Raw genomic sequence first — 13,716 nt, 5'->3', positions numbered from 1 at the left:
CTCCTCATACGGTTTGGTTTATAATTCTCACTCCCGTCGTCTGTTGTTTTTGTTTCCTTACGCGAATTATGATCAAATCGTCGCATATTCTTCACCCGACTACGTCTCCAGGAGTTTGTGACGGAGGTTCCTACGATTGATGGCTTCTAGGGTTTGTTGCTTTAATTTAGGTTTGTGGAGGAGGGTCCTACGATTGATGGCTTCTAGGGTTTGTTTTCTAAATTGCATCAAGTGTTTTTTTTTCACAATGAAATTGTTCATGTGATTTAGTTGTTTCTTTGTTATTTCAGGTTGTGGTTGATGCTTTTATCAATGAGGGTGTGTCTCAAGGACACGCTTTGCTTCTTCTAACGTCTTCAAGGGTTTTGTTCTTCCTCTTAACTCTTCTTTTACACTCTGACTTTTTTTCTTTCTTATGAATTTGTTCATGTGATTTAGTTGTTTCTCTGTTATTTCAGGTTATGGTTGATGTTTTTATCAATGAGGGTGATGTCTCAAGGAGACAAGGACACGCTTCGCTTCTTCTTTGTGCTAACTTAGCACTGCTAAGGTTTTGTTCTTCCTCTTAACTCTTTTTTTACTCTCTGTTTTTCCTAATTACATGTGATTTACTTGTTGTTTTTCTTGTTTTGTTGGTTTAGGTGTGTGGAGAAGGATCCTACCATGGCTCAATGATGGCTTTGACTGATCGTTGTCACTCGAATTCATGTTACTCTTCTAAGGTTTGGTTTCTAAATTGAATATTTTTATTATATTCAAGAGAGACGAGGACACGCTTCGCTTCTTTTCTATGCTAAAGTCTTCAAGGGTTTTGTTCTTCCTCTGAACACTTCTTTTATTTACTCTCTGTTTTTTTTTGTTTGTTCCTTACGGTGCATTGTTCTTCTTCGTCTTGCAGATGTTTTGGAAGCTAATAATTATGATCGGATCATTGCATACTCTTCTCCTGGGTACGTCTTCAAGCTTTCTTACGGGTTCTGTTAACATGTGATCATTTTTTTCCGGTTTTCATAGTTGTTTCACTTCACTCACATGGCTATGTTTCAGATCGTACATGATGAGCAGCTAGTAAAATTGTGATGGCTGGAGGAGAGGTGTCTGATCTACACTTTGCTAAGTTAATTAGGTGGCTGGAGAAGAAGAGTTACCCGAGATGTTTCTTGGCGGTTTTGCTAACAGGTGATGCGTTTTGGTCTTTGTTGTTGGTTTCACGATCTATCATTACCTACTTATCATTTTGTTAAGTTGTTGTCTTCTTTTAACTTTTGCAGAGAAGACAAAGGCAAAAAAGCTATGTTGGCTTTCTCTGGCTTTCAGACTGATGTGAAAATATTGCAGAAGGTTCTCAAATTCACACACTTGATAAGGTTTCCTTTGATCTTTTGATCAAATATCTTTCGTCCTTTGCATATATCAGATATATGTATTTTTTAAACGATATCTGAAAGACTTATGTAAGAGTGTTCTTTGTGATTGGTGTCCTGCAGATATATCAACATCAGCAAAATTAAGAGTAGATGAGCATGTCCTGCAATGGGCCAGCTTCTCTCCAAAACGATTTATTTCTAGGAGGGCTTGGACGAGAAAGGTAAAGTGCTCTTCTTCTCTCTCTTTTTTTTTTTTGTTTTGTTAAGATGTGACTGTAGAAGAGGTACAACAATGTGTGATATTTATTCTTGATTTATAATGCAGGAAAAGGGTGTGTGTGTGTACTTCTGACGCTGTTGGCCTATGTGTTCTTATCATTTGCATTTAGTTCAAGATATTACCAAAACATCTACTTAATCTATATCAATGTTACACAACTTCTTCATATGTATTCGTCAATTGTTTGTCTCTGACTAATGCTCTGTGAATTGTTTGCTGTAATAGGGAGATGATGATACTTAGTGAACTCATGGACTTGAGAAGAAAGACTAAGCTCCTTTCGTGCATTTAGCCAACCATGTCCTTCTGGTTTGTTATTTTCACTTCAACAGTAGGCTTCCTGAGTTGTAGAGAACTCCTATGAACTGCTGTTGGGTTTGATGCTTCATAGAGGAAAGCCCTGGATCATTTTGATGCTTCGTAGGCAGTCTTCTGCTGTTACTCATTTTTTTTTTTTTTTTTTTTTGCAATTGCAGGAGTGAGGTGAGGATATATGGAAATTTCTACAACATTCATATGTTTGTTCACTCTACACTACATGGTGTGACTGCAGGAAGGCTTCAGGTAATCTTTCGTCTTTCAAAGTCATTGTTGTATCATAAATCTATTGCAGCTTTAGTCCTGAAATTGACACTTTGTGACAGATAGATAAAGGCATGATGGACAAACTAAAAGACAGTGAGGAAGTTTCTGAATCCAACATAAGTGCTATTGGTTGTTGATGCCATGACTAGCTGGACAAGAAACTGCTACAGGTACGCTTTTTATGTATTCTATATTTTTCTCGGAGAAGATATTCTAAACATCTTGAAAATGATTTAGTTTCAGAACCTGTCCTGTATTAGTCATAATACTAAGCTTTTATGTACTTCCTACAGCTCTGGTGACAACATTCAATGTAGAGATAGGAATCACATAAGCCATTCTAACTAAGCTTGATGGTGATTCAAAAGGTGGCTGCTGCTTTCAGTGTCAAGGAGGTTTGTGTTCTTCTTCTTCTTTGATCAATTATGTCACAGAAAGTTTACGTTTTTACGTTGATCGTTTACTCTTAATTGGGTGTCAACAATAGGTATCTGGAAAGCCGATTTAACTGGTAGGACGTGGAGAGCGGATGGAGGATCTTTAAACCCTTTTATCCAGATCGAATGGCTTGAAGAATTCTAGGAATGCGAGATGTGCTTTCATTTGTAAACAAGGCAACAAAAGTCGTAAGTTCTTTCTTAGTAAAATTTGATAATGAAGTCCACACTTGATTATGTTTGGGTGATGCATTATGTTTGTTGGATTTCAGGGGAGGCTAAATTTTATGGATAGACTTCTAACGAAAGTTCTCAGGTAGTCAGTGAAAATTGAAAACATCACCTCCTTACATTGGGTGAAAAGGTTACGTTGATTAAAGATGTTGTTCGATTGGTACCTTTAAATCATAGTTCCTTTCTTCCTTGGACTTATTGGCTTGCAGGTCAAAGCTTTCTGTCTAACACGTTAAAGTACCCTCCATTCTGGTTACTTGGGGTTGCAGTTTGTGAAGGTTGATTGTGATGTGTTGCTGGATTGTTCCTCTTCCTTGGTCTTATGTCTTGCAGGTTAAAGCTAGCGTTCAGACGCTAGTTTCATTACTGATGTGCCTTTTCTATTTACCACAGAAGTGCCTAGATCATTTATGGGACCTTCGGTGTGGGTTGCTTTGACTTGTGGCTCCTCAAAGTCTCCACTCAAAGATGGTGAACGAGAGTTGCTTGGTCTCCCAGCATCCGCCATGAAGGACCCAATCCTGTTCAGGATCTACGAACTTATGGCGATTCTCTACACGGGAACAACTGATGAGTCCTGTGAAGCAGCTACGTCGATGAGAACGCTGGCCAGTGAGAACCCTAGATACGCAGAGATCATGATCTGTAATGGATTGTGTTCCGTATTCGTTAAGATTCTGAAACACGGGTCGATGAGGGCTCAAGCAGAGGTGGCTTGTACCATATCAGTGTTGTTTGAGAGCTTCCCCGAGAGCCAAAACGTTTTTGCACAACATGACATGATTCAGCTCCTGTTAAGCCTTTTAGTGTCTGGGAAGACTCCAGAGCTGCAAAGCTCCTCGCACGTGAAGGCAATGGCAGCAAAAGCTTTGAGAGAGCTGGCCAAAGGAAATTTTACTATCTGCAAAAGCATCACCATTCAAAAAGGTTCTTGCGCTTCGCATAGAAGAGAGAGAAGTTAAATACAACTCTGTGATGATATATAGAGATCACTGCTGTGGCAGAGCAAAACTCTGGCTTGAGACGTTCAGCTTTTAACTTCAAATCTCTCGTTTTCAAGGCCATTGTTAATCAGATCCATAAACTCATTGAAGAAAATGGAGATACAGTTCTACTTATACCATACATCAGATTAATTGGGAGCCTTGCACGAGCATTTCGAGCGTCTGATACACTAATGGTTGAGAAATTAGGGAAGCTCCTTGGCCATCAAGATTCCAAGGTTTTAAAAGAAGCAGTTGTAGCACTCACTAAATTCGTTACCCCGTGTAATTACTTGCACAAAGATCATTCGAAAGCAGTAGTAGAAGCGGAGCAAGGAAACTTGTTGACCTATGTTACCTTGGTTGTGAGATTCGGATTCCAGCTTTAGAGCTTCTGCTCTGCATCGCATTAGATTTACCAGAGAATGAAGAAGTCATCAAAGCGTTGGAATGGGCTCCCAAGTCATAAACGAATTTGTCAAGTACGTTATTATGCACCGAAAGCTTCAAAAGTAGGGATCCAAGTTTCTTAGCAGAATGTTCTGTTAAACCAAAAAAAGCAGAAACAAAGAGAGAAGGCTAGAACAAGAACGTCTCCATTGTTAAATTACAAGAAGAAACAAATTATTCTGTCAAACAAAAAATATACTAATCAGAGAGAGGATTCTCAAGTTCCAGAGAGAAAGGAGAGGCTTTTACACACAACAACAACAACAACAATCTTCTACATGTCTATATATCTTATTATATTCATATAGTTACAACATATAGAAATCACGCCTTTATGGGTTTATATAAGTAATATTTATATAAGATTCTTCAAAGTAAGCTATTACTTAGCTTGTTCCATAGTCCAATAACTCCCACCTGAACGGTTGAAACACATAGAGTACTTCCGGGCAACTCTTGAAGAGAAGGGCCACGCAGACGCACACAGCAGCAATCGCCACCATCGACAACATAGCCGGTCTGTACGCTACAGACCTACGTGCTGTCCCATACACCAGTTTATGATCACAGAGCTTGCATGGAAGCTGGTTAATCTGTGTGATCTCCAAGGCGGAAGTCACTGGACCTGACTTTGGTTCTTTCTGCTCTCTGTCTGCGAAAGAAACAGGGATGTTGACCACAACGTGATCTTCAGTTGCTGACTTTTTATTGATCTTGCGTTGAATCAAGTGGATGTATGAGAAGTGGCCGCGTAAGCGTGCATAGTCTTCTGGTGTGAAGCCAGTGCTGTCTCGAGATGTCTTCCACGCTTTAATCCCCACCTGAAACAGATGCAGTAAGATAAGCGTTTTGCTCAGAGAATCAAATTTCATGGCTGAAAAAAAGAGGGATAATCAAAGTCACCATTGCAGGGTCTTCTGTTAGGGCATCCAACACATCTTCTGAACCGTCTTTACCGGCTGCAATGTGAAGAGGTGTTAAACCGGCTGGACCAGCAGCATCGGGTCTAAACAAGCTGTTTCTTTGCTGCTTTGGAACGTATCTCAAAAGCATTTCAACCAAAGGCCTAGAGTTTTTCCTTACGGCTCTGTGAAGAAGGCACAGTTCAGATAGTGTGGCATTCGACGAGGAAGAAAAATCACCAACAGCTCCATCAAAGAACATGTTTAATAGCTTTCTGATCACAGCACACCACTCTCGATCCACTGAGAACTCGATTAGCCACTGGAATCGTATTAATGGGAAAACGTCTGGATTTGGGTCTGATTCCCCAAGCTTACTTCTGTGAAGAAGCCAACCGATTTCATGAATGAAATCCATAGCTTCCTTAGCAGAATGAGTTCCAGTGAACTCTAACGTGGTTTCAAGTATACGGATTTCAGAACAAACATCATCGTCTTCAACCACTAAGAAAGGGAAGAAGCTGCTGCTGAGTCCTTGGTCTTCAATCTGGAACAATCATCAAGCAAGCTCTGAGTCTCATGAATAAACATGTGACCGTTTATCAATGAACAGAGTAGAAATATAGAAAGTGCTTACCTCCATGAATCCTCGACCACTAGTTATAGGCATATCACAAGAAAAGTTGACACACTCAACACTCCCATTATTCTCCTTGAGATCATCATCCTCGTGTGCTGTTTCCTGAATCAAGTATTTTCCTTCTACAGCACAAAGTAACCTGTAAAAGAGATTGAAAGACAATTAGACGTCAAGGAAGAAGAAAAAGAAGACAAGGAAAGCCAAAATTCTAAAGAAAACAAAACCTTGTGCCACGTCGACGGAGATTGATGCCTTTAACTGTAAACTGAGCTTTTCCCGTTGCAGCAACAGCAAGTGGTTTAACGCTAATGATGTGGCTATAATCATGACTTTTAAGAGGTAAGGAAGTGTCGACAACAACCTGACCTGCAACCCCAGGATTGACGATAAATACTCAGAAATCCAGAGAAGTATTCACAAGGTGAAAGTATTCTCAAAACTAACCGTTATATACAAATGCAAGTTGGTTCTGGACCCTAACATAAATCCATCCAGTTGTCCACAAGGGATCATCAGAGAGATCTAGAAGCTTCCTTAAGCTAAAACCCAGATCGTCTGAAAGCTGCCAAGCAAAAAAATAAAGAGAATACACATTCAGGAGTCTGGAACTTTACCGAAGACAAGATGAAATGTCAAAAAGGAGAGAAAGAAGTTACAAAGTAAGCTTACTTCTTCCCAAGCAGTTTCAGCTTGACGAAGATAAATTGTCAATACGATACAGCCAGGCCTAATGTAGCTCTCCATGTCAGTTGGACTATGCGATAACCAGTCAAGAATCTGAATATCGTGAAATCAACACATCAATATAACTTCCAACATCACACAGTAAGAAACTTGAGTTCTCAAGCAGAACAGTACCTGTCCACGCAAGACAACAGGAAAATCGTTTGGTTCTTTCCCAAATAGTTTGAACACAATCCGGCCTGTGCGCATCTGAGATGGAGTAAAAAGAAAGAGAAAAAAGAGAGAATGTTACAGCAGATTATCAGGAGCAGGTAAATAGATCCAGAAGATAATGGATGAGGTAAGAGATATATACCTGAGCATCTTCACTGGAACTTGACGGTGACTGGTCAGATGCTGAATCTGAATTCCTACTTGTCTGAGGTGGACTAGACTGATGTATCCACGAAGGATAATCAAGAGAACTGGTTGCTGGATTCGTAGGAGGAGGAGATCTTTCAATATCTGTATCATCTGAATCTATATAGATATCATTCAAATCAAAATCATTCATCTTGACTTGTTTTTCTGATCTGTTCTCGGTAGCTGTCCCATTGGCATACAATTCTTGCCGAGGAATTTCAGGTACGTTTACTGAGAGTTGCTTTGAATCCTCTTGAGGAGCTCCCTCAATTGCAAGTAAACCCGAGTTTCCAATATTTAAGGAACCTTGAGATCCTCCTTGCAGAAGAAGTTTAACTAAGTTTTTCCCTAATTGTTCACCAGCATGGCTTACAAGGCTCTTCAGAAGATGAGACATTAAATCTTGATCACCGGTAAGATCTGATCGAGTAGCTGCAAGGTATAGAAATTTAGCAGCTGATACAAAACACTTTAGAGACTAATCTAGGGTAGATATCAGAGTAAACACCATACTATGCATATTGGAGAGTATCTTCAAGAGACTAATCAAGAGATAATTGCTTGACTGATCATCACTAGGATTCCCGTTGGCGCCAGGTTCAGGATTTGTTTTCCTCCTACGTTTATTATGCCCAGCCAAACGTCTACGACAACTTCTCTTTCCTTCATCAAACTCCTGAAGAACATGGAACCTGAATGATAGAAAAAACAAAGTTGATTAATTTATTTATTGTTCCATTATCAAATCAGGTTTATAGAGGTTTAGAAAGACACGCATACCTACTACATTGCTGACAAAACCGCTGCATGATACCTCCGACAATGGCACTAGTAGCTTTAGAATGCATCTCACACACCTTATGACGTCTATGATAATCCTTAACTTTACTAAGATCAGCTTCACAGTTTTCAACCTGACAAGCAGCACGATTTGTCACACCTCCTGCTGCTCCTCCTCCGAATTTCGTCTTCTTGGCAGCACAACTCCCTTCTCTTTCACCATTAAAATCACAACCATTGTCTCCAAGCTTCAAAGTAAGACCTTTACCACCATTAATATCTCCTTCTATGGCAACAGCTCTCCTCTTCTTTTCAACTTCTCTTGTACTTCTGACCATGAACTCACTGTTATTCCCTTCATCAGAGCAAGAAGAGGAGCTATTGGAAGAGTTCCCTAAAGGGAAAAACTGACGTCCCGTAGTTTCGGTAGCAACACCACCAGGAGGATTCAAATGAGTAGCCACAAAGAGATCACCATCCCATTTCCAATCGTTCAGATCCCACTCGACACTCTTTTTACCAACAGACCTTAGATCCACAGCTCTAAACCCATAGAAATGTTGTTGAGGCTCACCTTCAATTCTAGCTTCCATTACAGATGGTTTCTTCTACTCTCCAAAGATCAAATTCAGACTTAAGATACGTAATACAACAAAAAAAAAAAAAAAAACCAAATTGATCTTTCTTGTAGATCGAAAAAAAAGCAAACTTTAAGGAACCCAATTCCTAATCAATCTCGATTATTTTCACACAAAAAAAAAAAAAAAAACTAAAAAGAAACAAAGTGACAGATCCATGAATTCCAATTAACCGGAACACAGACGCCCTTAACCCAATAAAATCAAAGACCTCTTAATAAGCCCCCTATAAATTGATTGAATCCTTATATATATATATATATGTATGTATAGCTCTTCAAAGGCAGAAGAAGATATGAACTGACCTGTTCAAACAACACTTAATCAATATACTAAGGAAACTAACTACAGCGAGACACCTTGAAAGAGCCACTGGCGATGAAGAGGAAAAAGAAGAAGAAGAAGAAGAAGAAGAAGAAGAAGAAGAAGAAGAAGATGATGTGAATCTGGGTTTGTGGCGTGATGGAAAAGAGTATGTATGGTAATGGTGTGATGGTATGGTAGTACAACTCAAAAGAAAAGAAAAGTTAGGGGAGAGAAACAAAGAGTTAGAGAGAGAGAGAAGAAACCAAACAAAAAGACGTAGGAGAGAGAGAGAGAGAGAGAGAGAGAGAGAGAGAGAGAACCAATATAGTACATAAAAATTTAATTGTAAGGAAAAAAAAAAAAAAAAAGAATAGTGGTGGGGACCAGTTCTACACTGATTAAATAAAATAATATTAAAATTGAGACTTTTGTTCTATCTCTCTCTCTTTGGCCATGTGAAGCAGTGTACTTACTAACTTACCCTACAAACAATTTCCCCCCCCACTCACTCATGGGTAGTCCATAATCCCCTGTTTCGCGGTACACGGGATTTATAGAGAGAGAGGGTTTTGATTGTCTGAGTTGTGATCTACGATAACGTTGCGAGTACTTGGGATGAGAGAGAGAGAAAACGGGTGTTTCCGCGACTAGTGAACGACCGCAGTGATCGCTAGTTGACAAAGAAAGTGTCGGTGGTGTTGGTGTTGTGTTGTGTAGTATTTGTAAACGCGCCTTTGACTTTTTGACTCATAACCCCAAAACAACAAAAGTTTTCTTCTTCTTCTGATACACACAACACGACGATTGGGTCAACCTTTCGGTCTCCCAATGTCGTCATTATGGTCTGGGCTTTCTTGGCCCACTCTCATTTTTTGGCCCACTTACTATTATTACTATCCATTTTCAACTATTTTTTAATTATAAAAATTACTTCTTTTTCTTGTGTTAATTAATTTAAGGTGGGGATATTATACTACAAACCAACAAATATATACTGTAATCGAATTTTGTTAGTGCGAGAGAGACCGACCAGTCACATGATAAAATACTAGTATAACGAAAGAATCCAATGCGCCACGTCTTCCATGTTCCTCGTCTTGGTTAGCTTTAGAATCTCAAATGGATCTAATTCCGTTTCTGAATTTTCTTAATCGTCATCCTTAAAGTATATTTATATTATTCCACGTTTTTTTTTCTAAACATGAATGATGCCAATAATAAATTTATTTGGTTGTATATGTCAGTGTGGGATACAGTATTGAATTAGGAACCAAATAACTAGACAATAATCATTGTATTAAAACCGCAGCGGCAAATTTCGGCACATAATTCGCATAAATATAAAAGAGAACAAAATAAAAAAGAAACCCAAGAAAGGATTAAAACGGCTAATCATTATATACGGTTCATAAAGATGTTATATCATTAATTTAATTGTCAAGATAATGTAATCAGCAACAAAAAAAAAAAAAAAAAAAAAATTCGCTCTGGAACATGTCCATATTTTGTTCAAATGCATGACAGCGACTCCAATTCATTCTCGAACATGCCCATGTTTTGTTCAAATGCATGCCAACGACTGATATGATATTCTAACATCTTTCTTGAACAGTATAATGAATGATTAGCCGTTTCAATATTTACTTGAATTTCTTTTTTTAATTTGTTTTCTTTTATATTTATGAGAATTATGTGATTTTAATTTGTTAATTATGTAATTTTAATTTGTTAATTTGTTAATATGAGAATTATATTTAACATCTTTCTTAATTTGTTCTCTTTTTAATTGTTGCAGTTATGGATATGCATCGTCAACTCCACTTGACTGGGAATCAAGGAGTTCTGATTTGATCAGTTTGATTAATTATAATCTATACATTGTTTCATATTACACTTTCACAAATTGTAAATAAACACACAAGGACTGGCTTTTAAGTAATATTCAAACTTTTATGTATTGTTATAGTAAGACTGATTTCAAATATATAGTAATAAGGCAATTTTTATGTATTTATTATAGGTAATTTTTTCATGATTAACAGACAAAGAAAAATACTATAAAGAAACTGAAAAATGATTTGCAATTATTATATCTCGTATCATATACTGTATGTATTTTATAATGCAAAATTAGTAGCTATCAATCAAAAAGAAAAAAAAAACTGAAATAATTCCAACTACCACCAACGGGAAGATAAAACGGATCGTTGAAAGACGGCCGGCGGCGCAATTCACGCCGTTGCTTTTAAATCTTTATCAGACGATAATTCCGGAATTTTATTATTCTCCAATTCATTCGACTTTATAAATAAAATAAAAATGACGTGGCAATCTGGTCGTTGGGTTTAGGTTCTTGTCATTAATCTAAAAACGGTGTTTTGTAATGACACGGTGTCAAAGTGACAGCGTTGAAACTCCCTTCCCAGTCAAAGTTGGGAGAGCTAATCCTCTACTTTACTCCACCACCTCTTTTAGTTTTAATGTAATCTCTCCCCTATAATTGCGTTAAAGAGCTCCAAAGATTTGTCATTTATCTCACTGTTCGTTCTCTCTTCTTCGCTGGTTTCACATAATTCTCTTCTTCTTCATAACCTCTCTCACATTTCCTCCTTTTCGCTCTTACTGACTCGTCTCTGTACTTGAATTATCGCAAGGTATAACCTTTTTTTGTTTCTTTCTTTCAGATTATTTTGATTTCCGTTGTTCTGTTCTCGATTTCATCATCTGAACTATATATTAGTGATGATTTCACCAGATTTATCTATGATTTGCTTCTTGTTGACTGTTTGGTTATGGCTAATTTCGTTTCTGGAAGATGCTGCTAGGGCCTTTTAAGCTGTGTTACTTGTGTGTTTTCACATCACATACTTATAGTTCTCTTGTGAATGCGAGTCAGTAATTCCAAATAGTATTTGATTTATTTGAATTCTCAACGCTGCAGATTTTAAAAGAAAATTATGAGTTGCTTCGGCTGTTGCGAGGAAGATGATATGCATAAAGCTGCTGATTATGGTGGCCACAACACTGCCAAACACTTTCCAGGTGTACTTTCTGTTTCTTTTTACTTCCTTCCATATCAAAAATTGGATCTTTCTTACTAATACTAAGCAAATATCGAACTTGCCTATATAGTTCAATATCAAGTCCCCTTGTTTTGGTTTCCCTGTTTATGATCATGTGGGATTGGTCTCTTTGTTTATAAAGCTTTGGTTTTGGTGTGCAGGAAATGATGCAAGGCACCAAGCCTCTGGAACTGCACAAAAGGGCGCTTCAATTGTGAAAGTGCAGCCTATTGAAGTACCTACTATCCCTGTTAGCGAACTCAAGGAAGCAACAGATGATTTTGGTTCCACTTCTCTCATCGGTGAAGGCTCCTATGGAAGAGTATATTATGGAGTTTTGAACAATGATCAGCCTGCAGCTATTAAAAAGTTGGATTCTAATAAACAGCCTGACAATGAGTTCCTTGCCCAGGTTTGATAAGTTTACTGGATTTACTAAGCTATTCTTGTTTTCTGAACTATGTCACATTGTCTGAATTTTGTATTTAGACTTGGGAAATTTAATTTGCAGGTTTCCATGGTTTCTAGGCTGAAACATGATCACTTTGTTCAACTTCTTGGTTACTGTGTTGACGGGAATTCACGGATACTTGCTTATGAGTTTGCCAAAAATGGATCTCTTCATGATATCCTTCATGGTACAGTTAATCACTAACTTGTCCACACACACACTTCTAGGACCAATTAGTGGGGTTTACTTACTTAACTATAACATTTTATGATTCCTCAGGGAGAAAAGGTGTGAAGGGAGCACAGCCAGGTCCTGTCTTGTCTTGGTATCAACGAGTGAAAATTGCAGTTGGAGCTGCAAGAGGGCTTGAGTACTTGCATGAAAAAGCAAATCCTCACATCATTCACCGCGACATTAAATCCAGCAATGTCCTTCTTTTGGAAGATGATGTTGCCAAAATTGCTGACTTTGATCTCTCTAATCAAGCTCCTGATATGGCAGCTCGCCTTCATTCCACCCGTGTTCTTGGAACGTTCGGTTATCATGCCCCTGAGTAAGTTTGGTGTTGAGTTTCTTGTCAAAACATGTATTGTGTGAGTGAGCTAGCTACCAAGTCTCAACAAATACTCTTCCGTTTTCTTTACAGATATGCAATGACCGGACAACTAAATGCCAAGAGTGATGTCTACAGCTTCGGGGTTGTCTTACTTGAACTTCTTACAGGTCGAAAACCTGTTGATCATAGATTACCTAGAGGCCAACAGAGTTTAGTCACATGGGTACTAATTTCTCTTAATCTTTACACATCTTCTTAATCATCCTCATATAGCAAGATTATATAAACTGTTACTTATATGCATCAGGCTACACCTAAACTAAGCGAAGACAAGGTTAAACAATGCGTTGATGCAAGACTTGGTGGCGATTACCCTCCAAAAGCTGTTGCTAAGGTATATATTAAAAAAGAACCAAACTTTTCATGATATCAAATTGCGGTAATGCATTGTTCTTTAACATCAAGTGTGTGGTGATGATGAAAACGCAGTTAGCCGCGGTTGCTGCGTTGTGTGTGCAATATGAAGCGGATTTTAGGCCGAATATGAGTATTGTTGTCAAAGCTCTTCAACCTCTGTTGAATGCTCGAGCTGTAGTAGCTCCAGGCGAAGGAGTACATTAGCTAGCCACACCACTTTCTCTGCCGTCTCAGCTTTTCTCTTCTTACTGAATATTTTGGTCTACACATATATACACACACCAACCAAAACTTAATGTGCATAGAAATCTTTGTAATGTTTATTTTTTATTATTTTGGTCCTAAAAAAAAATCCGTTACCGTTATTTGGATTCTTATTGACTGCTTAATTAACAAGAATCACAGGATTTATATATTCTTTCATTATAAAATTTCTGGTATAATTTATAATGTAGATAATAAATAGTTGTCTTTGTTCCATAGTTATTTATATGTATCTTATAATGTTACACAATATTATAATTATAATGTTACCTGAATTC

The 13,716-nt window shown here is 38.0% G+C and overlaps 2 protein-coding genes and 1 pseudogene across 4 annotated transcripts; 2 read left to right on the top strand and 1 right to left on the bottom strand.

Moving 5' to 3' along the window:
• The first annotated feature begins 3,174 nt into the window (after positions 1–3,174).
• Positions 3,175–4,466, top strand: LOC147943068 (uncharacterized; annotated as a pseudogene).
• On the bottom strand, positions 4,467–9,418 carry LOC104793689 (squamosa promoter-binding-like protein 1). 2 transcript variants are annotated; one of them, XM_087455342.1, is made up of 11 exons: positions 8,688–9,017; positions 7,745–8,352; positions 7,478–7,656; positions 6,918–7,396; positions 6,737–6,811; positions 6,548–6,655; positions 6,323–6,440; positions 6,103–6,244; positions 5,876–6,017; positions 5,240–5,785; positions 4,467–5,157 (listed from the first exon to the last, which is right to left on the bottom strand). In XM_087455342.1, the coding sequence occupies exons 2-11, from the start codon at positions 8,335–8,337 to the stop codon at positions 4,723–4,725; spliced, it is 2,817 nt and encodes a 938-aa protein (XP_087311468.1). In that variant the 5' UTR covers positions 8,338–8,352; positions 8,688–9,017; the 3' UTR covers positions 4,467–4,722. The 2 variants fall into 2 exon arrangements, with proteins under 2 accessions (XP_087311468.1, XP_087311467.1); XM_087455341.1 differs by having other exon boundaries at positions 7,745–9,418.
• A 1,645-nt stretch (positions 9,419–11,063) lies between these two features.
• On the top strand, positions 11,064–13,605 carry LOC104793687 (protein CYTOSOLIC ABA RECEPTOR KINASE 3). 2 transcript variants are annotated; one of them, XM_010520094.3, is made up of 8 exons: positions 11,064–11,342; positions 11,630–11,730; positions 11,912–12,162; positions 12,262–12,388; positions 12,481–12,754; positions 12,848–12,980; positions 13,065–13,151; positions 13,247–13,605. In XM_010520094.3, exons 2-8 carry the CDS (start codon positions 11,646–11,648, stop codon positions 13,376–13,378), a joined length of 1,089 nt encoding a protein of 362 aa, XP_010518396.1. In that variant the 5' UTR covers positions 11,064–11,342; positions 11,630–11,645; the 3' UTR covers positions 13,379–13,605. The 2 variants fall into 2 exon arrangements, with proteins under 2 accessions (XP_010518396.1, XP_019082439.1); XM_019226894.2 differs by having other exon boundaries at positions 11,198–11,342; positions 12,279–12,388.
• Positions 13,606–13,716: the final 111 nt, after the last annotated feature.

This window comes from Camelina sativa, chromosome 6 (genome assembly GCF_030686135.1).
Source record: "Camelina sativa cultivar CO46 ecotype springtype chromosome 6, ASM3068613v1".
Classification (NCBI taxonomy): Eukaryota; Viridiplantae; Streptophyta; class Magnoliopsida; order Brassicales; family Brassicaceae; genus Camelina; species Camelina sativa.
Note: the sequence above shows the minus strand (reverse complement) of the source record. Positions and strands in the feature narration are given on the sequence as shown.

What these genes read in the sequence shown, in the direction of transcription:
- LOC104793689 (XM_087455341.1), bottom strand. Translation starts at nt 8,337, where the DNA reads ATGGAAGCTAGAATTGAAGGTGAGCCTCAACAACATTTCTATGGGTTT. An exon ending in GTGGTCGAGGATTCATGGAG is followed by an intron (nt 5,786 to 5,875) that starts GTAAGCACTTTC and finishes TGATTGTTCCAG; the next exon opens with ATTGAAGACCAAGGACTCAG. An exon ending in TAACAGAAGACCCTGCAATG is followed by an intron (nt 5,158 to 5,239) that starts GTGACTTTGATT and finishes CATCTGTTTCAG; the next exon opens with GTGGGGATTAAAGCGTGGAA.
- LOC104793687 (XM_010520094.3), top strand. Translation starts at nt 11,646, where the DNA reads ATGAGTTGCTTCGGCTGTTGCGAGGAAGATGATATGCATAAAGCTGCT. An exon ending in TTCGGTTATCATGCCCCTGA is followed by an intron (nt 12,755 to 12,847) that starts GTAAGTTTGGTG and finishes TTTTCTTTACAG; the next exon opens with ATATGCAATGACCGGACAAC. An exon ending in CTCCAAAAGCTGTTGCTAAG is followed by an intron (nt 13,152 to 13,246) that starts GTATATATTAAA and finishes ATGAAAACGCAG; the next exon opens with TTAGCCGCGGTTGCTGCGTT.